General features: G+C 33.4%; 1 protein-coding gene across 1 annotated transcript in view; it reads left to right on the forward strand.

Moving 5' to 3' along the window:
• Window positions 1-25,319, forward strand: part of DNAH12 (dynein axonemal heavy chain 12) — a 200,616-nt gene that overhangs the window by 20,434 nt on the left and 154,863 nt on the right. The window contains 9 exon segments of the mRNA XM_025050737.1: window positions 1-90; window positions 689-761; window positions 1,576-1,734; window positions 1,954-2,149; window positions 3,560-3,748; window positions 4,152-4,308; window positions 4,970-5,061; window positions 17,912-18,090; window positions 21,035-21,170. The exon segment at window positions 1-90 is cut by the window's left edge and continues 39 nt beyond it. Of these exon segments, the coding sequence (XP_024906505.1) occupies window positions 1-90; window positions 689-761; window positions 1,576-1,734; window positions 1,954-2,149; window positions 3,560-3,748; window positions 4,152-4,308; window positions 4,970-5,061; window positions 17,912-18,090; window positions 21,035-21,170 (1,271 nt within the window).

The raw sequence follows: 25,319 nt of genomic DNA on the forward strand, positions 1-25,319 counted from the left end.
TAAAGGAGGGGAAGAAAAGAGAAGAACTTGTTGAAAGTCTCATAAATGAAGTGTCAAGTGACTTTGAAAAAAGCATGAAGAGATATTTGGGTAAGTATTGCATAACACGTGTCAAGCTTCTTTTAACTTTGCTTCCCTGGCCCTCCTAATCAAAAGTAGAAATATAAATAATGAATAACAAATGTTATATATTTAGCTATATGTTTTTTCTTAGATATAATTTTTATTTAAAATGTTTATTTTGAGCCTATAATCTAGTTAAAATGTTTGTAATTTAAGGGTATTTTTTGGTAATTTTTTATATTCTTATTAGCTAAATAGCCTTTTGATTTCTCACTTTGTCTTTATAGTTGTTGCTATACTATTTACTGGATTGTAAGATAATATTAATGAATTTGGGGAGATTTATTAGAGATTTATTATTGCAAGTTTTATTGAAATACATTTTCTTAAGTGGCCATGCTAGTGACCTTTGAGTAGCTAGAAAACAAAAAAACTGAGAACTTACTGAAGCTTTACTATATCTGAATTCACCTCCAAAGTAAGGCCAAAATAGTACCGAGAGCTTGATTTTGTTTCAAATAAAGGAATTTTTTCTTATATTCATTTTCATGCAGAGTTAGAAACTTTGACTTGATTAGGTCTTATAAGGATTTTTAATAAGTATTAATGTACATATGTATTTTAGTAAAGAGTGTTCTCGTGAAACCTCCAGTTAAATGGCTTGAAGATGAAGGAGGCCCTTTACCTGAATCCCCTGTGTGAGTAAATTATTTTAGAAACTGTACTGCACCTAGTTTTTGATAAGAGATAGGAAAGAAACTTATTTTTTAAGCCTACAACTGTTAAATGCAAAGGTATTTTGAACACACCTAAAAAATATGGCACTATTTCCCCCCACCCCCAAACGTATCCTCTACACTGTACTTGTCTAGTTGTTACTTACGCAGTTAGTGGAACCTATATGGATGTATAGCTCATCTTGGCCTTAAGTGAGCTTTGGTGTATGCCAGATAGATTTCTCCATCTTTGCTTCCCAATCATCACAACTGTGTTTGTTTATCTCTACCCAAGGTAATTGAGGCAGAGCATGGTGGAAGTTAGCAGGACACTCATGCCTGGCCATCAGCCTTCTTACTCACAAACGATCTCTGTTCTCAGTATGGTGGTTACCAGAAGGGAAGGGGGTGGAGGGAGAAATAAGAGGGTTAAAGGAGTAAGATATTTGGTGACAGAAAATTAGATTTAGAGTGATAAGCACACAATGGAATATATAGATGTATTATAAAGTTGTACACCTGAAACTTCTTCATATGTTAACCAATGTAACACCAATACGTTTAATTTTAAAAATTTTAAAAATGACCTCTGTTCTTTCTGAAGATAATGCACTTTCAAGATCTCGATGTATTTTTATTACATTCATATCTACGAAGTCCCCTATTGCTGACCATATTTCCCTCTTCTCAATCCTGTCTTCTTACTTTAATATTACTTTCATGTCATAAATATTATTTCCTAAAATTTAGAATATATTGTTTGAATCCTGTTTAATATGGTATATTGCTTTTCCAGAGGCCTGGATTATTCTAATCCTTGGCATTCTAGCTATCTGCAGACAAGAAATCAAATATTAACTAATTTGCACATTGTTCATCCAATTATGAAAATGTTACTGGACCTTGGTCATACGACATTTGCTAATACAGTTTTGCTGGATTTAACAGGAATTAGGTAAAATCCCATGTATATTATTTAACATTTAAAATTTGAATGTCTCCTTTTTGAGTCTTTGTATTTTTGACTATACAATTTAAAAAAACTGATAAATCTTTAGAACTTTTCTTTAGATTAAAAAATATTTTAAAGTTTCTCTTATTTGTTTCAACAATTGTGTACCAAGACCAATATTTATCATTTACTTTAAAATAATTTTAATTTTTTTTTAAATAGAGCTAAAGGCCCAATTGATTGTGAATCACTGAAAAATGATCTATCAATACAAATTAAAAAGGCAGAAGAGAAGATAATGAATACATGGTATCCAAAGGTTATAAATCTTTTTACAAAGAAGGAAGCACTAGAAAGTATTAAACCTGAAAAGTTAGACGCATTTTATAACTGCGTTTCCACACTTATGTCAAATCAGGTAAATATGTTTTATATATTTTAAATGATAATGTTATTAAAATTAATATTTTAAATAAAATTCTATTTAGACATAGTGCTAAGTAATTATGTTGAAATAAATTATGAAAAACATTTTACTATACTTTTATTTAAATAAATTTAGCAGAAAATGCTTTATTTCTGAAGCAATATAAAATGAGAGGAAAGTCTAAAAATACGTGTCAATATTGTGAGTGATTACTAGGATCATGCTTAAAGGCTATAAGCTAATTATCTATAGCTTTATTGGAATATATTAGCAAAAGGGCTATGCTAGTAGACATAGCCCTTATTTCTTAACTTATGAAATGCCAGATTGATTGATTCTCTTTTTGTTCTCAGTAAAATCTTAGTTTCAAATGTTATTGGTCATCTTTAAATGACAAAGAAAAAGAGAATATTAATTTTATGCAATTATATTTATGGGCTCCTCAAAATTTTGCTATTACAGAAATATAATTCTAGAAAAATAGTTTTGAATAAAAACTTGCCCCGTGGTAAAGATCTCCAAAGTTTCCATGAATTTTGCAACATATCATTAAAAAGATAATTTATATATATGTTATATACACACATAAAATATGTAGTATGTAACAGTGTAACTAGTATTCATGATTTTCTTTCTACCTTTATTCCTAAGAGAGCTATGATTATTTTGACAAGTAGTAATATTTTGAGGAATATTTTGAAGATCATTTAGATCTATGTCTGCTTGATTAAATTTCTAATAGTTGGCTTATTATAACAATGCATCATTCATACTTTGGTAACTTATTGTGCACATTTCTAAGTTCCAGTGAGAGCTTCACTCTCACCTAATAGTGTGCTGGAAATATGGAGCTTCAGAAAACAACCACCACCACTTACTTGTATGTTTGCCAATTTCCATGGTATAAATATTCCCACGATGGTGATTTTTCAAGCATTCAAGTGTTGAATAACTAGCTTACCAAATTTTTGAATATTTAACAATTGGCTCTTGTGACAGTAGAAACTAGCTCCAGCATGTCACTGTCTCTCACCCCATGTGCATGTCACCCCATGACACTCTTACTCTCAGGTGTCAGGGTTCCCCTCCTCTCAGTCTTCATCATGTTCTTTAGTCTTCTGGAATGTTTCCTGTACTAGGGACAAAATTACTAAAGTATGTGAGAGCTTCTGAGTTGCTGTTTTAAGACAGTTGATATTCTATACAAAATAGAAAGTTTGCATATTGTTCTATTTATTGTTTTAGACTACATTTTTAAGAACATATTTTGCCAAATGGAGATAATTTTCAGGACTAAATGCATTGATAGAATGATTTAATTATAGACAAAAAGTTCACTGATTTTATTCAAAGGTTGAATTCGTAATTTCTAAAGTAATAGTAATTTATGATATCATGTAGCTAAAGGATCTCTTAAAGAGAACTGTAGAAGGATTTGTGAAACTCTTTGACCAAGAAGATCAACGAGGGCTTCCAATATTTAAGATGGAATTGACATTTGATGATGACAAAATGGAATTTTATCCTACCTTTCAAGATTTGGAAGATGTTGTTTTGGGTTTGGTAGAGCGAATAGCTGAAGCCCTGCAGGTATTACTTCTTCCTTACCTATCAGATTTCTTTATCTGGCTCTTTTTTTAGAATTTTAAATTGATTTGAAGCTCTATAAACTATGTATATAAAATGTTATAATTCTTTGTTTTAATTCCATCCTCCAGGTTATTTTATGTTAAAAAGTGCTTTCTTTTTGAGAAAGTCTCTTGGCTAAAGATGATATTTTCCTCTTAGAAGTTTAATTGTAGTAATAATATTTTTGTGAATGTCTCATCTTCCCTACTTGTTGTGAGCTTCTTAAGTACAAGATCCAAGTTATGTTTGTTCTCTCAAGAACTTTCTAGTATATGAAAAGACTGTTCAAGGCTATAGTGTAAGATCTACATATAGACCAATTACAGATATTCATTTCATAAATTGTCATTTTTATTTGTGTTAGAATGTCCAAACAGTATCTTCTTGGCTGTCAGGAACTTCAACAACTGTAAGTCTTGACACAGAACTTCCTGAACACGTGTTACAGTGGGCTCTTAATACGCTAAAGGTGGCAGTACATCGTAACTTAGAAGGTGCAAGAAAACATTATGAGACATATGGTATATATAACATATATAATACCTTTTTATCATAAAAGAATGACATTTATTTTTGCTAGAATTTGGTCAGATATTTGGTTGTGTGGGGCTGTCGGGATAGAGTGAAGAGAGCCAGAAGTTAGAATAGACATGGCTTTTGGTAGAGTCAAAGATCAAACATAAGAAACTTGAATTCTGTTGTCTGGTCCAAAGAGTGAATGTTAACTGGAGCAGGGTAATAAAGACAAAAAGTAGAATGAAAAGATGTTGGATTAGGAGGAAGCTAAATCGAGGGTGAAAGCAATATAATATCTGAGAATAGTTTTGAAGAGCCTGCAGCTCAATTTTACAGTCTCGTCAAGTGTGTATGGTGTCGGGATAGATAGTTGTTATTTGACATTCTCTTAGCCAAAACCTTTTATTTACTGGCTTATTTGTACCTCTAAGTTATTTAAAGATCATTATATATCTTATTATTTTTATTTTAAAATATCTGTGTTTAACCTGGTTTACCTATTAAGTCTATTTTATTTATTCTGTATATTCCTATTAATGTATGTCAATACTCTATTAATAATAATATTTAATTGAATAGGCTACTCTATTCCATGACCATATAAAAAAAGCACTTGATTTTTTAAAAGGTTATTTTTGAAATTTAAATTAGATTATTAATTTTCAGTTGAAAAATATAATTGGCTCCTTGATGGGACTGCAGTTGAACTGATAGAGACTTTTCAGACAGAAGATCATACTTTTGATGAATACACAGAGGTAAGTGGTAATTCTCTTTTTCATTAATGCCTTTTGAATTTCTTTTTTAAATTGTGGTGTTTTTATTCCAGAAAATGATTCAATTAAAGTTAATAGAATATCATCTTAGTAAACTTATAGGTTCACCTCATAATTTCTTTAGTCATTCGTTTACTCATTTATTGATTCAACAAAAATGTCTTCATTACAGTTAGATAACTAGCAAGATTTTAGTGATGCAAAAATAAATAGTACATTAACATTGTTCTCAGGGGTTTATATTTGGCCTAGAAGCCAGATATAGAAATAACAACTATAATATATTGTGATAAGTACTGGAATAGAGAGATAGATGAGTATTGTGGAAGCACAGAAGAGGAAATGGATGCTTTTGCTATGGGAAATTGGTGAAAATTTCTTGAAGAAGTAAACATGAGCTAGGTTTTCAAGGAGATATTTATGGGGGGATTTAGAATATTAAGTTGGGAAAATCTTCAGGTATCTTTGCTCAAGAGTTTGTACTTTGTTTTGGAGGTTTTTAATTTGCATTTTTCCTGATCACTAATGATGTTGAACATATTTTAATGTGCTATTTTCCATTGTGTATCTTTTTAAAAAATAAGGTGTCTGTCCTCATAATTTGCATATTTCAAATTGGGTTTCTGTATTCTTATTTAATAATAATGGATTTATTTTATTGGGTTATGTTATTACAAAAATTCTTCTTGTTGAGTTTTAAAAGGTCTTTATATGTTTTGGATAAAAGTCCTTTATTTGAAATATGTTTTGCAAATATTTTTTTCCAGTATGTGCTTTGAGTTTTCATTTTTGTAACCATATCTTTCAAGGAGGCATTTTTAATTCTAATGAATTCCAGTCTATCAATTTTTTCTTTTAAAGAGTATTAATTAACCCTTTCATTAAAAAAAACCTCAGCTTTATTGAAATGTAATTCACACACCACACGATTTACCCATTTAAAGTATATTTATAGAGTTTTACAATTATCATCACAACTTGATTTTAAAATATTTTACCTTTCTAAAATAAAAAATTCCATACCCAGTGGCCATCACTCCTATTCCCACCCAAGCCCTAATCACCTGCTAGTATTTCTATATTTATAGATTTCTCTATTCTGGACATTCATTTAAATAGAATCATAAAGTATGTAGTATTTTGTGCATGGCTTCTTTCATTTAGCATAATACTTTCAAGGTTCATCCATGTTGTAACATGTATCAGTACTTCATTCCTTTTTATAGACATAACACAATTTATCCAAAGTTGATGGGCATTTGGATTGTTTCCACTTTTGACTATTATAAATAAATGCCACTATGAACAATCATGTACAAGTTTCTTTCAGACGTGTTTTCCTTTCTCGTGGATAGAAATGTAGGATTGGATTGCTGGATCATATGGTTGCCCAATGTTTGCCTACTGAAGAACTGCCAAACTAGTTGAAGTGAGTCTCTTGTAGGCAGAATATATAAGGGTCTTATTTTTTTAATCTATTTAGCCACCTTATGTCTTTTGAATGGAACATTTAATCTATTTACATTTAAAGTAATTATTGCTAGATATGTAGTTATTGCCATTTTATTATTCATATATTTTTTTAAAATTTTTTTTTCTTCTTAAAGCAGTGGTCCCCAGACTTTTTTATACCAGAAACCAGTGCTCCTGTGAGAGTCTAATCTGAGATGGCGATGCTAGCGCTGGGGAGCAGCTGCAAATACAGATGAAGCTTTGCTTGCTCACCCACTACTTACCTCCTGCTGTGTGCCCAGTTCCTAACAGGCCACAGACTGGTACTGATCTGTGGCCCAGAGTTGAAGACCCCCGTGTTAAAGAAGTTCCCTTAACATTTCTTGTAGAACTGGTTTGGTGGTGATGAACTCCGTTAGCTTTTTCTTGTCTGGGAAACTCTTTTTCTGTCCTTTGTTTCTAAATGATAGCCTTGATGGGTAGGATAATCTTTGTTGTGGGTCCTTCCTTTTATATACTTTGAATATTTCCTGCCAACCACTTCTGGCCTGCAGAGTTTCTGTTGAGAAGTCAGCTAACAGTTTATGGCAGCTCACTTGTGTATAACTAACTGCTTTTCTCTTGCTGCTTTTAAGATTCTCTCTGTCTTTAACTTTTGGCATTTTAATTATGATGTGTCTTAGTGTGGACCTGTGTAGATTTATCTTGTTTGGGACTCTGCACTTTCTGGGCTCGTATGTCTATTTCCTCTACTAGGTTAGGGAAGTTTTCAGTCATTATTTCTTCAAATAAGTTTTCAATTCCTTGCTCCCTCTCTTCTCCTTCTGGTATCCCTATGATGTGAATGTTGGTATGCTTGATGTTGTCCCAGAGGCCCCTAAAATTATCCTCATTTTTTTGTATTTTTTTTAAGGTTGCTGTTCTGATTGTGTATTTTCTGCTACCTATCTTCTAAATTGCTTATTTGATTTTCTGCTTCAACCAATCTACTGTTAATTCCTTCTAAAGTATTCATTTCAGTTATTGTATTCTTCATTTCTAACTGGTTTGTTTTTGTGTTTTCTATCTCCACTTTTGTTTCCTATCTCTTTGTTAAAGTTCTCACAGAGTTCATCTACTCTTCCCCTAAGTTCATTGAGCATCCTTATAACAAGTGTTTTGAATTCTACATCTGGTAGATTGTTTGCCTCCATTTTGTTTAGTTCTTTTTCTGGAGCTTTGTTCTCTTCTTTCATTTGGGACATGTTTCTTCATCTTCCCATTTTGTCTGCTTACTTGCATTTATTTCTATGTATTAAAGTAGGGCTGCTATGTCTCCCAGTCTTAGGAGAGCAGCCTTATGTAGTAGGTGTTCCCAGTGCCACAGTGTTCCCTGGTCACCTGAGCCGGGTGCTCCAGATATGTCCCTTGTATTGGTTGTGTGCCCTCCTGTTGTAGGTGAGCCTTGGTTGCTATTTGCTCATCAGTGGGACAGAATGACCCATGACCAGCAGAGGAGCTGTTGTACAGGGGCTGACCAACAGAGCAGGATTTGCTTTAGCAGCGCTCTGGTGCCTTCAGTGTCTACCTTTTGGGTGTGTCATCCTCAAATGTGACCCTGGGTGGTGCTCAGGCTCAGACTGAAGCCAGCCACTGGGCATGCAGACTGTGGCCTCTTAGGAGGAGCCCTACAGCAGGCCAAATTCAACTGCACCCTGTGCCCTGCCTGGGGCCACCTGGCATGAGCCACCAAGCAATCTGCAGATGGCTGCCACCCACGCTGGGCTTAGAAGTGCCTTGAGAGGCCAAGCCGCAAACTGAGGCCAGTTGCCATTAGTGCTGGGCTTGGGGCTGCTCAGGAAGAGATACGGGGCATGCTGAGGCCTGATGCTGCTTGTTTAGGTTTCGTGAACATTTGAGAGATTTTAGGAATGTTCTCAGTATGAGCCAAGATAGATCGTTTGTATGAAAAATCAACTTGAAGCAGCTTGAGTGAGCCCCACACGTTGGGAGAGGTGGGGTCTTGGAATCACCAGGACAAGGTGACCAGTGTTAGCTACTTTGATGGAGACTCAGATAGGGTATTTGCCTGGGTCTGCAAGCTGGGCAGGGGAGAGTCAACAAAGGAACAACACCCTCTGCCAGCACTTCTGTCTGGGAGAAGGCTTCCCTTCCAGCTCTTCTCCTGAAGCCAGGCAACTCAGTTTTTCCCCGTATGTCCTTGGTGCCTTTTGAGCTGCTGTCCCAGTGCCAGAGCTCAGAATGAGTGAGTTTGTTACTAAGCTCAGAATGAGTGAGTTTGTTACTAAGTTTGCATGGTCCCTTTAAAAGGAAAATCTGCGACTCCCTCAGCCCTCCATCTCACTCAGTCACATTCTCCTCTGCTTTTCATAATCAGAAGTTACGGGGACTTCTCTTGCCGGCACTGGAACCCTGGGCTGGGGAGCTTAGTGTGGGGCTGGGGCCCCTTGCTCCTCAGGGAGGACCTCCACAGCCAAGATTTTTCTCCCGATTTTCAACTGCCACATGTGAGTGTGAGACCAGCCTATTTCGCATCTCTGCCTCTCCTACCAGTCTCGAGGTAGCCTCTTCTGTGTGTCTCCAGTTGTAGGACTTCTGATCAGCTACCCTTCAGGTGACTCCTAATGATGGTTGTTCTATAATTTAGTTGTAATTCTGATGTGGTTGTGCAAGGCACAGTGTTTTCTTACTTTGCCATCTTGACTGGAAAGCCACAAAGTTTTGCTAGCATTTTGTTGAGAAATTTTGTGTCCATTTATAAGAGATGTAGAACTGTAATTTTCTGTTCTTGTGATGTTTTTGTCTAGTTTTTATTTTGGAGTAATACTGGCCTTAGAAATTGACTTGAATATGCTCCCTCCTTCATTTTTTGGGAAGAGTGTGTAGATAATTGATATTCTGTAAATCTTTAGTAGAATTCATTAGTGAGGATATCTGGGTTGAATTTTCTTTGTGGGTAGTGTTTTTAATTATTAATTTAATTTAAAAAAATTTGTTATAGATCTGTTCAAGTCATCTGTTTCTTACTGAGTCACTTTCAGTAGATTGTGTTTTTGTAGAAATTTATACATTTCATCTAAGTTACCTAATTTATTGGCATACAATTGTTCAAAGAATTCCTTTATAATCTTTTTTATTTCTGTAAGGATGCTAGCAATATTCCTCTTTCATTTCTGATTCTAGTAATTTGCATCATCTCTTCTATTTTCTTTGTCAATGAAGCTAAAAATTTGTCAATATTATTGATTTTTTCAAAGAATCAGCTTTCAGTTTAATTAATTTTCTCTACTTTTCAATATTCTATTTCTTTAATTTCCACTGTGATCTTTTTATTTTCTTTATTCTGCTTCATTTTTAATTTGTTCTTTTTTCTTAGGGTGGAAAGTTAGGTTATTTATTTGAGATCTTCCTTATTAATATAGGCATTTGTAGCTATACATTTTCCTCTAAGCACTATTGTAGCTGCATCACATAAATTTTCATATGTTGTCTCTTTATTTTCATTCATCTCCAAATATTTCCTGATTTCTCTTTTGCTTTCTTTTTGATCCGTTTGTTATTTAGGACTGTGCTGTTTAATTTCCACAGATTTGTGAGTTTCTCAAATTTTTTCTGTTATTGATTTCTAATTTTATTTCATTGTGGTTGGAGAACATACTTTGTGTTATTTCTAACCTTTTAAACTCATATGGGTTCATTTTATGCTTTAGCATATGGTCTGTCTATTTTAGAGAATGTTTCATGTGCACTTGAGAAGAATGTATATTGTTCAAGTCTTTTATTTCCTGTTCATCTGCCTAGTTTTTTCTATGCATTATTGAAAATGAGTAATTGAAGTCTCCAACTGCTTTTGAATTGTCTATTTTTTTGTCTTTATTTCTGTCATTTATCGTTTTATGTATTTTAGAACTGTATTGGTAGGTGCATATATGTATATAAATGTTATATCTTTCAGATGCATGACCCATTTTATCACTATAAAATGTCCCCCTATATATCTAGTAACATTTTAAGGTCTATTTTTTGGAAGTCTATTTTCTTTGATAATAGTATAGCCACAGAAGCTTTCTGTGTTTGCTTATCTCTTTTTTCATCCTTTTATTCAGTCTGTTTGTATCTTTGAATCTAAACTGTGTCTTCTGTAAACAGCATATAGGTGAATCTTGGTTTGCTTGTTGTTTTAAAATTGTTGTCTAATAATCTGTGTTTTGATTGGTTTAATCTGTTTCACATTTAATGTTAAGATAATTGAATTTGTGTCTGCCATTTCCCTTTTTGTTTTCTATATCTCTTATGTCTTTTTTGTTCTTCTGGTTGTTCTTTATGAGTTCTTTTGCATTAAGCTAATATTTTCTAATGAAGCATTAAACATTTTTAATGATTTTTTAAATTAAAAAAAGTTTTTTTAGTGTTTATTTTAGGCTTATCAAAGACATCTGATTTAAACAGTTTTAGATTTATGCTAGTTTAATTCCAGTGAGATATAGAAACATTAATACTATATAGCCTTATATGTTTTTCCTCCCTTTGTGGTGTTATTGTTATAAATATTACACATGTTAATGTTAAAAATCCAAGAATGCATTATTATAATTATTACTTTATTATCTATAGTCATTGGCTTTATCCAATATAGCTTTGCTTCCACTAGTCTTTCTTTGTACTGTTATTCACAAATGTTTAGAATATATTACATTTCTATATGTTATAGACCCAACAATAAATAATACACATATTATACAATACTTTTTAAAATTTAGTTAATAGAAAGAATGAGAAAAACATGCATTTATACTGCCTTTTATAATTTTCTTTACAGGTGCTCTTTTTTGTTCTTTCCTTGTAGATTTGAATCACCATTTGGGTTACTTTCAGCCTGAAGAAGTCCCATTAGCATTTATTGTAAGATAATTTTGCTAGCACAAATTCCCTGCTTTTGTATATCTGGAAATACCTATTTTATTGTCACTTTTGAAAGATAGTTTTTCTGGATATAGAATTCTTGGTTGACAGTTTTTCACTCTTGCTATTTCAACATTTTCTCCTTGTCTTTGGCTTTCTGCATTTTCAACATGATGTGTATATTTTTGAATCTCTTTGTATTTATTCTAGTTAAAGTTTTTGGAGCTTCCTGGATGTGTAGGTTGCTGTTTTTTTGATTAACTTGGTTTTTGAAAGATAGTTTTTCTGGATATGGAATTCTTGGTTGACAGTTTTTCACTCTTGCTATTTCAACATTTTCTCCTTGTCTTTGGCTTTCTGCATTTTCAACATGATGTGTATATTTGTGAATCTCTTTGTATTTATTCTAGTTAAAGTTTTTGGAGCTTCCTGGATGTGTAGGTTGCTGTTTTTTTGATTAACTTGGGAAGTTTCCTTCAGCCATATGTCTTTGAATATTTTTTTCTGCTTCTTTCTCTAACTTATTCTGATAACTTCCATTACATGTATGTTGATCCACTTAATCATGTCCCTGTTTATCAGAGGTTCCAATTTTTTATTCATTATCTTTTTTTCTATCTGTTGTTTGGATTGCATATATAAATCTACCTTCAAGTTTGCTAATTCTCTTGCTAATTCAAATCAATTGTTGAGCCCTTCTACTGAATTTTCTATTTCAGTTCTTATACTTTTGAGCTTCAGAATTTCCAGTTAGTCCTTTTAAAATAATTTCTAAATCTTTACTGATATTTTCTATTTGATGAGACATTGTCATCATACCTTTCTTTACATCTTTAAGTGAGTTCCTTTAATTCTTTGAACATATTTATGATGGCTACTTTGAAGGGTTCCCCCCCCACCCCGTTAAATTTAACTCTTTTTGCTTGCTCTCACAGCCAGTTTCTGTTGCCTGCTTTTCCCCCACAGTGTATGGGTTCTATTTCCTTGTATCTTTGCATATCTCCTAATTTTCTCTTGGAATCTTGATATTTTAGGTAATATATAGTAGCAAGTATAAGCACCGGTCCCCCTTTGGGGCTCATTATTGTTATTTGCTTGTTTATTTGTTTAGTGACTGGGTGGATTATTTTAGTGAAGGCTCTTCCTCTCCTCTCTACCTCTGTAGTGTTAAGGCTCTGATGTTGTTCCTCAGGGATCCACAGCTTTAGATATGCCCACAGTCATTCTGGGCATGGCAGTGGTTTCAACAGAGTTTTCTTCTCTCTAAAAACCACAGTTGCTGTTAGGCATCAGTGATTGTTTGCTGATTGTTCTATTGTTTTCAACAATGCTGTGGAGGTAGAAAGTGCTCTACTGATTAATTTATTCAAATTCAAGCTCTCTTGAAGGAAAAGTTCCTAAGGTCAGTGTGATATTTATCCTGACTCCAGTAGAGTTCCCACCATCAGTCTCCACCCAGGCTCTCTTCCTCAAAGTAGTTGGTCTGTACTTTAGCTTATCTTTACCAAATTCCTGAATCTCCTTACAATTTCTCTTACCATAACCTACACTGTTTTTGAGGGCACTCTTAGACTTGAACTTCTCTGTGCTGTATTTCAAATGAATTCAATTCCTTTGGGAAAAGATTAGGAGCTATATATTTTATTACCTATTTCCTCTTCACCCTGAGGCAAAATCTGAGTCAGGGCTCTGGAGCTGGGTGTAGGAACAGTAACGTACTTCTCTCAGTGACAACCCCACTGTAAGAGCTGAATATTCAGTATGGTGGAGAGCAATAACCCAGATCATCTTGTGCCTCTCCTGGTGTGGAACCACCACCTAACCAGCCAGGGCAAATATGATTGGGGCCCCAATATTCTCAGTGGTACCACGAGGTAGAGCCATTGTTCCATTAGAGTCTCTACCTCCAAATTGCACTCACCAAGAACCTAGCTTTAGCAACAGGTAATTAAGCCCTCCAACTGGAAGCTGGGATTGAGGGGAGAGAGCTCTGTGTTCTTGTGTACAGTGGTCTGGAGTAGAGTTTCTACCTTGCTGAGCTGGGAGTGGGGAGGGAGGGAGCAATCTAGGTTTAGGACCATTTCTAGAGGTTTTAAATGCTTTTTGATTTGTTTTGTTTTGTTTTTTAGCAGTTTAAAACACGCTTATTTATTCTCCACTCCATAGGTCAGAAGTTGGGGCACTGTGACTGGGTTCTTGCTTAGAGTTTTTGCAAAGCGAAAATCAAGGTGTCAGCTAGACTCGATTCCTTTCTGTAGGCTGTTGAGAAAAGTCTTCTTCCAAGCTTGTTCAGGTTCCTTGAAGTTTTAGGACTGAGGTACCCATTTCCTTCCTAAGCTGTCAGCCTTAGGCTGCCTTCAGCTTCTGAAGGCTCTCCATATCCCTTGGCACATTACCTGTTCCATTTCAAAGCCAGCAACAAAGTATTCTATTCCTGTTGAATCTCTCTCATACTTTGATTTTTCTCTGAGTTTGGGAAGCGCTCAGCTTCTTTTAAGGCTCACCCTATTAGGTTAGGCCAAGGCAGATAATATACTTAAAAAAAAATTCTAACCTGCAATTTTATTTTTTTTTTAAGTTTTAAAGTACAGTTGACATTAAGTATTATTTATGTTAGTTTCAGGTGTAAAGTATAGTGGTTAGACATTTTTATAACTTAGGAGGTGATCCCTCAATAAGTCTAGTACCCACCTGATACCATACATAGTTGTTACAGTATTATTGACTATATTTCGTATACAATACTTTACATCCCTGTGATTATTTTATAACTACAATTTGTACTTCTTAATCCTTTCACTTTTTCACCCAGCCCCCCAAACCCCCAGCACCTCTCCCATTTGACAACTATGTTTTTTCTTTGTATCTACAAGTCTGCTTCTGTTTTTTTTGTTCATTAATTTTGTTCTTTAGATTCCACATATAAGTGAGATCATATGGTACTGGTCTTTCTCTCTCAGACTTATTTTGCTTAGCATAATACCCTCTAGGTCCATCTATGTTGTCACATTAAATGATTGTTTAAAAAATTATTTTCAGCAATTTCACTGGGGGGCAGGTCCACAGAGCTCCTCATGTTGTCATGCTATAAGTCTCTTTTGGATTCTTTCTGTAATATTTTTCATCTGGCAGAGTCTAAGATTTTCTCTTTTTTGTTGCTTTTTGGCTAATGAAGAGTTTTGGTATTGTTTATTTTTTGTTTCTTTGTGAGAATAAATACTGTTGAGATTATTAGATCATGGTTTTATAGTTCTCATCAAACTTGGGAAATATTCAGACATTTTTTCAAAATTTTCTCTTTGCTCCCTTCCCCCTATTCTGGAATTCCAATTATAGGTATATTAGACTGATTGATATTATTCCAGAGGTGACTAAAGCTCTGCTCAGAGTTTTCAGTTTTTTCATTTTATGCATCATTTTGGATAGTTCTTTTGCATCATTTTAAGTACATTAATCCTTTCTTCTCTGGTTTTAAGCCACTGTTACTCATATTAAGTAAAATTTTCATTTCATATATTATATTTTCCCAATTTTTTGGTAAATTTCATTTTCTCTTGGTTATGTTCATATTTTCTTTTACATTCTTGAACATGTAGAGGATATTTCTAATAGATTACAGGGAAGATGGTTTGCATCATTTCAGTTTACTATATAGTATTTTTCCATTTTTTCCCCAATATTTTTGTGTTCTGCAAATCTTGCACTTATTTTGTTAAATTTAATTATCTTAAATTTGAAGCTATTATAAATGGAATTGTTTTCTTAATTTCATTTTTGGATTCTTCATTTTTAATGTCTAGGAATACAATTTATTTCTATATATTGGTCTTGTATCTTGCAACCTCAGAGAGCTTGTTTAATAATTCTCATAGTTTTATGTATATGTGTATATATATTGCTTAGGATTTTCTGTATATACTATCATAGCACTTGCAAATAGAGATTGTCTTATTTCTTCTTTTTCAATATGGATGCCTTTTAAAAAAAATTTATCTTGCCTAATTTTCCTGGCTAGTGCAATGCTAAGTTGAAGTAGTGAGAGTGGATATCTTTATCTTCCTCTAGATCTTAGAAAGAAAGCATTAATTTTTAAATCCAGTTAGTACAATGTTGTAGTTTTTCTAGAAATTCATCAAGTTGAAGATATTATCTTCTATTCCTAGTTTGTTAAGTATTATTACCATGAAAGTGTTGAATTTTGCTAAATGCTTCTTCTACACCTATTGAAATGGTTATAATTTTTCTAATATGCATACTTTTATTTCATTTTTATGTATTTATAAAACTATATCATGAATTCATAGATACATTATTACTTTCACAAACCAGATATGGTATATTCTCTTTCATTTGTATTGTACCATTTATCTCAATATAATGCTATTCACAGAATAGGTGCAATAAATGTTCTAGGAGCTAACAGCTAAATTTTTTGTGGTCTTGACCATAACTTGTACTAGCTATAAACTCTAAATCTTTAGGCCGAGCATGTATTGCATTGGGTTTCACAATAACTTTTGCCTTAGGTCTAGTATTTTCTGTGAAATTTCTTGAATATTATAATTTCTAGATGGTTTATGTAACTGTTTGAAAATTTACTTTTGGGCTTAGTAATCTATCTCTGGAGTACTTTGTCAATTCTTTACATATTGTAATTGTGGTTAGTATACCTATTTGGAGAACATTTAAAAAAATTATAAACTATGACATGTATATAGATGAAATGATATGATGTTTGGGATTTGGGTAAAAATAAAACTGGATAGAGGAGAAGCTAGGGGTATAGAGAAAAAAGATTGGCCAGTGAGTTCAAAAGTATTGAAGCTGAATGATGGGTACATTTTGCCTACTTTTGTATGTTTAAAGTATTCTATAAAAAAGTATAATGTATTGTGAGAGATAACACAATACCAAAAAGCATGTAAAGCATATGGGTACAGATTTATACATTATTATAACCTAATAGTTACCTAGATTAAGAATTAGAACTTTGCAGTGCACCAGAAGCCACTCATCTGCCTCTCCTCAACCATAACCATCTCCCTTCTTTATTGGTAACTATTACCCTGATATTTCTTGCTTTTCTTTATGGTTTTACTACCTATGTATGCATCCTTAAGTAATAAAATTTAGTTTTGTCCATAGTAAGTTTATATGAAAGATATCATATGCATTCTTTTGTTTTTTTCTTCACTCCTCATTGTGGAATTCATCCATATTTTGCATATAGTCATAGTTTATTATAGCATAGCACTCCCTTGTATTAATATGCCATCTTTTCTCTATAAATGGATATTTGTGCTGTTTCCAGTGTGTCGTATTTTCTTTGATCCACCTATTTTCTTTTATATATCTGTTAAATATATCCCAGGAAAGCTAGATAATGGTCCTTGCGAGTAAGAAACATCTATCCTCTTTTTTCTAGTGCCACCAACTCTATCTACTCTTTATTTGGTATATTTCCAACCAAGAACCAAACAGGCACTCAATGTAGTCTTTTAATTAATATCCTCGACTCCCTTAAACAATGAAAACTTTAAGCCCAACCCCCCAAATACTGGAGACTGTAGAAAAATATGGTTGCCTTGAGAGAGGGAAATAAAGGGAAAATCTCCTTAAAGAAGAATAGAAAGAATGGGGCATTTTGATGGAGGGTGGGGATAGGGTGAGTAAGAAAGTAGAGAGGCAACATTAAAGATGTATTGTAAAATTAAGTCAAAGTTGCCCAAAATTGGTAGATATGTTTCACTTTCACAGAATGCAATTTAATTTGTTAGGTTTTCTTCTATACTACTTTTTTTTTAATTAAAAAAAATTATCTCAGTGTCTGAGTATTAAGGAGTTGTATAAATTACAATATTTTGGATCTTTAGTAATGGCAGTACCCAATGTTTCTCTCCTAGATTATTTTGACCAAAACCAAAAAGTTTCTTATGTTTATTTTCCTAAAGATTGAATTAGAATCTTCAGTGATAACATCAGTAATGACACAAACAAGTATTTGTCAGCTACACAAATTGCCACATGATATAGATTTGTTTCTAAACAGAGAGATGAATTGATTTGGGGATAGTTTTTTTTTTAAGTAGTTATTGAGAGAAATTTTGCCTTCTGAAATTTCCAGTTATTGATGCTGTAGATGGGAATATATTGGATATTTACTGGTAGATTGGCAAATTCCTTAGTGAAAGGAGAGGTGAAAAAAAGATTTATGCAACAAAGGGAAAAATTTTAATCACTTAGCAAAAATAAATGAGTTTGCATTTGTATTATATAATTAAGATGGAAGGAAATTTATTTTGGGTGGTGAACACAATGCAATATACATATGATGTATTATTGAATTGTACACTTGAAACCTATATAATTTTATTAACCAATGTCACCCAATATAATAAAAAAGGGAATTTTACTATAATACAGTACTATAAAATCACTTGTGAATTTAAAAATTCTAAGCATTTTTTTTTTTTTTTAGTTTATAGAAAAATTTTTCAGTCTTGCTTCAGAAATAATGCTTTTGCCTCAGTGGGTTCATTACCCTATGGTGCGTTTAGATTGTGAAGATTTGAAGACAGGTCTAACAAACAAAACAAGAGCCTTTGCAAACATATTATTAAATGACATAGCTTCAAAACATAGAAAAGAAAATGAATGGTAAGTAGAATTAATTGTCAGACTTAGAATTATAAGACTAAAAGAAATATTTTGCTAATAATAACTCTTGTTTAAAAACATAAGATTAAAATATAAATACTTACAACTTTTTTTCCATTGCTGCCTCTTAAGGAGGTTCCTTTGTAGTCTTATTGGTTTCTTTTTATTTGATACTGTTAGAAGCTAGTTATGAGGCAACCCAGAATTGAAAAAAAAAAAAAAAGAAGAAGAAAGAAATGGAAATAAACTAGTGTTTGGATATAGGTTGTATGAAAATGTAAAGACTATAGATTTTCAATAATATTGGGAATATCTAGAATCATTTCTGACCCTAGTATTTATGTATTGCTATCTACTTTTTAAAATTAAGAGATTACACACACACACACACACACACACACACACACACACATATACACATTCTAGATCTCTTACTTTTCTTGAAAAAGTGGGAAGACTGTGCCATGTTGGGCCTGCAGTGGTAAATGGAGCCGAGAAGCAGTTTCTCTTTTTGACAAGGAATGTGCTCTCTGGTGTGTCCGCCCAGTGCTCAAGCAACTCATCATCCAACTCATCTAACTCATTTAACTCATTTGTTATCTGTCTGGCCCCAAAGGAATCTTAGTTTGTTACTTCTATAAGGATTAAAACATTATATATATGTAGCACCTAGCACAGTGCCTGGAACATGGTACTCAATAAATGTTAGCTATTTATTATCCCAGAAGCAATGAAAGAAAATCATGTGCTTTGGAATCAGAAAGACCTGCATTTGAATCTTGGCTTTGTCACGAAGTAGTTTTGTGACTCTAGGCAAGTTAATTTCACGAAGCCTCAGTTTTCTGCTGTTCCAGTTATGAAAAAAATACCTTCCTTGAAGGAGCAGGACTAATGCTAGGATCACAGATAACATTTGAAATTTATCTAGCAGTATGTTTGGCATAGAATAGGCACCCAATAAAGGAAGCTATCACATCAATAAATATTTTCAAATGAATAAAATAATTACTGTTAGAAAGTCAAATATTTATCAGGCATACTCTGTACAAAAGTATACTGCACAAAAAGAGATCAAAGATGGTATTTAGACTCTCCATTTGTAACAATCCTGTTGAGTAATGACAATGCCATAGTTAATCTAAAAATGATTTATGTTTAGCATGACTGTATTTGGTATTTCTTTTTGTAGTAATTGGCTTTTCTGGAAACTTCTATTCCAACAAAATAACTATATTTTATGTTAAACTCATGACATAAGAGCAGCTGAAAAATTTTTCTGTTTTCTTTACCTCGTCCATTCTTTAATTCCTTCCTATTTAAATTCCGTGTTTGAGATAGGTAACATAAAAAGGAAGAAATGTGTGTCACTAAGCACAATTTATTAATTAATAATCATTAAAGAGCAATTTTCTTACTTCACAGTTTGGTTTACTCTTTTTGGGCTATTGTGCTCTCATTTTGCTTGCCTCCATTTCTTTTGCTGCAGTGTCTTTCCCCAAGGCACTTGGATTCTTCTCTAGCAAAAAGAAAGCCCTCCTAGTAGGATCATGTCTTTTTTGCATTACCCACATTAATACATACCTTATATATTTTTGATAATAAAAAATTAACGATCAAGCTGTACATGATCTGATGCCTGCTTACCTCTCCAACTTCATCGTATGTCCTCCTCTTTATATTCATGCTGGCCTGCTTGCTGTTCCTAAAATATGCCAAGCTTATTGCTACCTCACAGGGGCTTTTGTCCTTGCTTTTTTTTCTTCTTGGAAGCTTTTTCCCTTTGATATTTGCATGACTCACTTTTTTCTTTTCTTACCTTGAATATCACCTCCCTAGAGAGGCCTTCCCTGGCCACTCTAAACAAAATAGTGGCCCTTTGTCTGCATACCGTCATTCTTTATCTCTTTACCTTGCTTTATTTTTCTTCATAGTACTTTTTACTATTTAACATTATGTTATGAATTTATGTGCTTTTGTATCTCAATTTGAATGTAAGCTTTGTGAGAGAAGGGACTCGATCTGTATCTCCATTGCTTAGAACTTTGCTTAGCATATTGTAGATACTCAGTTATTTATTAAATGAATAAATGACTATAATTACCACATAATAGAAATAAAATACCTACAAGAACTAAATTTATTTTTAAAACCACTTACCTCATTTATACTTTGTTTTTGCAAGAAATTTTTCTGATATTTCTGATAAAGTCATTATAATACAGAGATTGCAAAGCACAGGGAAAAAGTTCTATGAAATGTGTCTTTAGTTGAATAATGGCTATAGGATGTTTATACTTACATATATAAGATACTCTAAGAGAATTGTAGATTTTTAAAAGTGTGTACAGAGGTTTGATCTTTTTACCTGCTATACTGCCATGTTTCACAAGAGGCACTAATAATAATAATAATAATAATAATAGTAATGATTATGCTAACAATTATAGTTACCAGTAAATGACAGTGTACTATGTACTAGGCCTTTTTATATTTATTATTGTATTACAACAGTCTAGCAAGATAAATGTTAATAACTTCATTTTACGGATATGGAAACTAAACCTAAGTTTACAGAGATTTGCCTTAGTTCATAAAGCTAGTAACAGCTGAGGCAAGATTTAGATTTAGTGCTACCTGATCCAAAATATGCTCTATGTTACATTGCTTATCTGGGTATTCAAGAGAATTGAAAAGATCAGTAGAAAAAAATATATATATGCCATAATTTCACATGAAAATGTTACTTTAATTTTATAGATGTATGGTATATGCTGAATTATATCAGATAAGTTATGCTTAACTATTTTAAGGTGTCTTAGTGAACTAACCAAGTAATTTTAGGATATCACAGCTCCTATTTTATAGTAAGCATAATAACGCACATTTATTGTGTATGATACAGCATTAATTACCATAACTATAGTAAAGCAGAATGTTATGTTAGTATTTGCAGTGATTTTGAAGCAATTAAAGAGCATGCATTAAAAGTCCCTGAGACAACAGAAGAGATGATGGATCAGATATCTTATGTAGAAAAAGCCCGGACAATAGGAATTCAGGAGTTGGTTTCAAGGATTGAGGTAGGTATCTTTTAATTTACATATTTTAAAATAGTTTTTTAAATTGTGAAATATGATAAACATATTGAAAATGTATAAAACGTATAGTTAAACAAATAGTTATAAAGTAAGCACTGATGTTGCCACCACCCAGGTCAAGGAATAAGATATTGCCATTACCCAGAAGTACTCTGTGTATAACTTTCTGATCATAAGTACTTCTCTCCTTCTTTCCCCTAGAGGTTTACACTTGGTTTCTATAGCAATCATATATATTTTTTTCTTTAGTTCCACAAACTACATGTGCATCCTTAAACAATATACATTAAAAATTTTTTTTTCTATTACAGTTGCTACATTTAATAGTATACTTATGCCTTCCCTAGCACAGGATTATATACTATTCACCTATATTGTGCTCAGTTTTTTATTTAAAAACGTGAACCATAACACATACCAAAAGTTGCATAAAACATAAATTGTACAATTTAAATGTTATATAGAAAACACCCAGTAATTATGACCCAAGGAAAGAAATAGAACCTTGCTGATACCCTAGAAGCCCATCACAATCTCTTGTCTTTTTCTGTCCTGACTTTTAATCACTTCCTTGTTCTTCTTTATAAAGATAATAAAATTCTTCTAAATATGCACTTCTAATCAATATAGATAACATCTGTCTTAATTTTATCTTTCTATTTGCTGTTTCTATTCTTGTGTCTTGTCAACATCATGTTAGTAATGTTATCATTTCTTAACTTTATTTTCATTGCTATCTGGTAACTCATCTATAACTATACGAGAGTTTACTATTTTAATTTCACCGTTTTGGATATTTGAGTTGTTGCTACTTTTGCTATTAATAGCAATGCTGCTGGGAACATTTCTGTATACGTATCCTGGTGCATATGGTCATGCATTTCTCCAGGTGTTAGAAGGTATACTTATTTTCACCTTTACCAGCTAAAGCAAAACTTATCCAATTTATCAGTAGTGTATAAGAGTCCTATTATTTTACATTCTTACCCATAGTGGCTATTATGAAATATTTAACATTTTGCTAGTCTGTTGGATGGCAGTCCTTATATTTTTAATTTGCATTTTCCTGAAAACAAATGAATTTGAACACTTTTCATATGCTTGTTGATCATTTAGAGTTCTTCATTTGTTAAATGCCAGTATATGTCTTTTGCCTACTTTTCTTTTGGATCATTTGTCTTTTTCCTATTGATTTGTAATCATTTTTTAAAAAAAACTATAGCAGGTAAAATGTAAAAAAAGTTTACCATCTTAACCATTATAAGTATAGAATTCAGTGTAGTAGTTTTGCATATATTATTGATAAATATTCCTTCTTCACTCTGTAATTTAACTTTTTAATGATGTTTTTGATGGACAGTTCTTAATTTCATTTATTTATTTATTTAGTTATTTAGTTAGTTAGTTAGTTTTTTTTTTCAATTATAGTCGACACCACTATTCTATTAATTTCAGGTGTACGACACAGGTAAATTTTATAATTTACCAATTGGTACCTCTTAATCCTTCCTACCCCCTTGAAGGTTTTGTTTTTCTTTTTTTTCTTATATTTTTTAAAAATTTATTTTAATTAGTTTCAAGTTTACAGTACATTGGTTAGACATCTATATAGTTTATAAAATGATCTCCCCAATTGCTCCCTATTTCCCATGACCCTCCACCTAGCCAACATATTAATGCTAACTGCATTCCCTATGCTGTGCTCCGCATCCCTCTGACCATCCTTCAGCTACTAATTTGTACTTCTTTAACACTTCACCCCATTCTCCCAGCCCCCAGCCCTCCTCCCCTCTGCTCATTACCAAATTGTCCACTGTAATTGTGACTCTGTTTTTGATTAGTTCTTTTTATTCCTTAGATTTCACATATAAGTGAAATTATATAATGTTTATCTTTCTCTGTCTGACTTAAATACCTTCTAGGTCCATCAAAGCAATATGTTTTTCCATACCCTTCCTTTTAGTCTGTCTTTTAATCTGAAGTGAGTCTCTTATAGGCAACATGTAGAGATCTTGTTTTCCTTTCCATTCATCCACTCTTTTAGTTGGAGCACTTAATTCTTTTCCATTTGAGGTACTTATCGATAGGAATGTAGTTGTTACCATACTTTATTACTGTTTTTGATACATGTTTTTCCTTCTTAAAGAAGTCCCTTCAACGTTTCCTGTGATACTGGCTTGGTGGAAGTAGATGTCTAGTGGCATAGGCCTGGGAGGGGGTCATCGAATATTTTGTGCCAAGCCTTTCTGTCCTGCATAGTTTCTTTTGAGAAATCAGCTGCCAGTCTTATAGATATTCCCTTATAGACAACTATCTGCTTTTCTCTTGCTGCTTTTAATATTCTTTCTTTTTATTTAACTTTCGGCATATTAATTATGATGTATCTTGGTGTGGGCCTCTTTGGATCCCTGTATATTGAGATTCTCTGAGCTTCCTGAGGTTTTAAGTCTATTTCCTTCACCAGGTTAGGGAAATTTTCCATCATTATTTTTTCAACTGTTCAACATCTTGATTTTCTTCAGGTATGCCTATCAGATGGATATTTGGACCGTTAATAGTGTCCCATATGCTCTTTAAATTATTTTTTATAGTCTTAACATCTTATCTCTTGCTGTTCTGATTGTGTGTCCTTGGCTTTCCTGTCCTCTAGATAGGGCATTTAATCCTTTTCTTTATTCACTCTGTTTATTCCATTTAATATATTTCTCATCTCAGATAATATGTTCTTCATTTCAGACTGGTTCTCTTTTATAATTTCCATTTCCATATTTATTTTTTTATCTCTTTGTTGAAGTTCTCACTGAATTTATCTACACTTCCCAAAAGTTCATTGAGCACCTTTATAACTAGTGTTTTGAACTCTGCATCTCTTAGATTTCTTGACTCCATTATATCTGAATCTCCGTTCTGTTCTCTCATAAGGTTTCTGTTTCATTGTCTTCCCATTTTGGCTGCCTTTCCATGTCTGTTTCTATGTACTAAGCAAAGCTCTTAAGTCTCCATCTAATTAGTGTGGATTTGTGAAGTAGATGTCCAGTGGTACAGTCCTGAGAAGGGTTCAGCTTCAGGCCAAACTTAGCCCAAGCTTCTGCCCTTCCAGAGCCACCTGTTAAGATTCAGCAAGCAATCCACAGATGCTGTGCGTGTAGTTGCCTCAAAAGGCCAAGCCAGAAACCGAGGCCAGCTGCCTCCAGTGTGAGTCTAAGCACTGCTCAGCAAGGAGCACTTGACTTGCTGAAGATAAACCTGGATGTGGCTTGGGTGGGGCCGCGGGTTGCAACAGGCGGGGTTTCAGGGAATCCTCTGGATGGAGCAACCTCTGTTATCCAGTCTGATGACCTCATGGCAATGGCGGCGCTGTGTCCACCCACTGGGAGGGAGGAGGGCTTAATAGGGAACAATGGATACCGCTGGCACTTCTGTACAGATCGAGTCTTGCCTCAGCCCTCACTCGGACAATGTCTCTCTGTAAGTCCCTGGTGCCCCCTGCACGCAACCTAATCGGCACTGGTGCTCCGAGCGAGCAGGTCTGTCACCACGAAAATCCACTTGAGGACACAGCCCCTTTAAGAAGCTTCTGCCACTGCTGCTGTTGCAGCCTCCTTCTCACTCAGCTGCTTGGGACCAGGCAGCCTCGCGTTCTCGCCTCGTCCTACCTTCTGCTGTTTCAGGGTGATTTCTCAGATTTCTCTCTAGTTGTATGGCTTGTTCTTCTAGATCCCAGGTGATTTTTCCTTGCTGCTGCTCCTTGCTTCTGTCACAACTTTGATTTGGTCGCCAGAGGGATGAACAGAGCCTCTATCATCTACGCCATTTTTAACCCCTCAATTTTATTTATTTTTTAAAATATTTTTTAGTTTTCAATTATAGTTGACATACAGTATTATATTAGTTTTAGGTGTACAATATAGCAATTAGACATTTGTATAACTCATTAAGCGATCACCCAGATAAATCTAGTACCTATCTGACACCATACACAATTATTATAATGTTATTGACTATATTTCTTATAGTATACTTTACATCCCCATGACTATTTTGAAACTATCAATTTGTACTACTTAATCCCTTCCCTCTTTTTTTACCTATTTCTCCAGCTCCCTTCTCATCTGGCAACATCAAAATGTT

This window comes from Pteropus alecto, unplaced genomic scaffold (assembly GCF_000325575.1).
Source record: "Pteropus alecto unplaced genomic scaffold, ASM32557v1 scaffold75, whole genome shotgun sequence".
Classification (NCBI taxonomy): domain Eukaryota; kingdom Metazoa; phylum Chordata; class Mammalia; order Chiroptera; family Pteropodidae; genus Pteropus; species Pteropus alecto.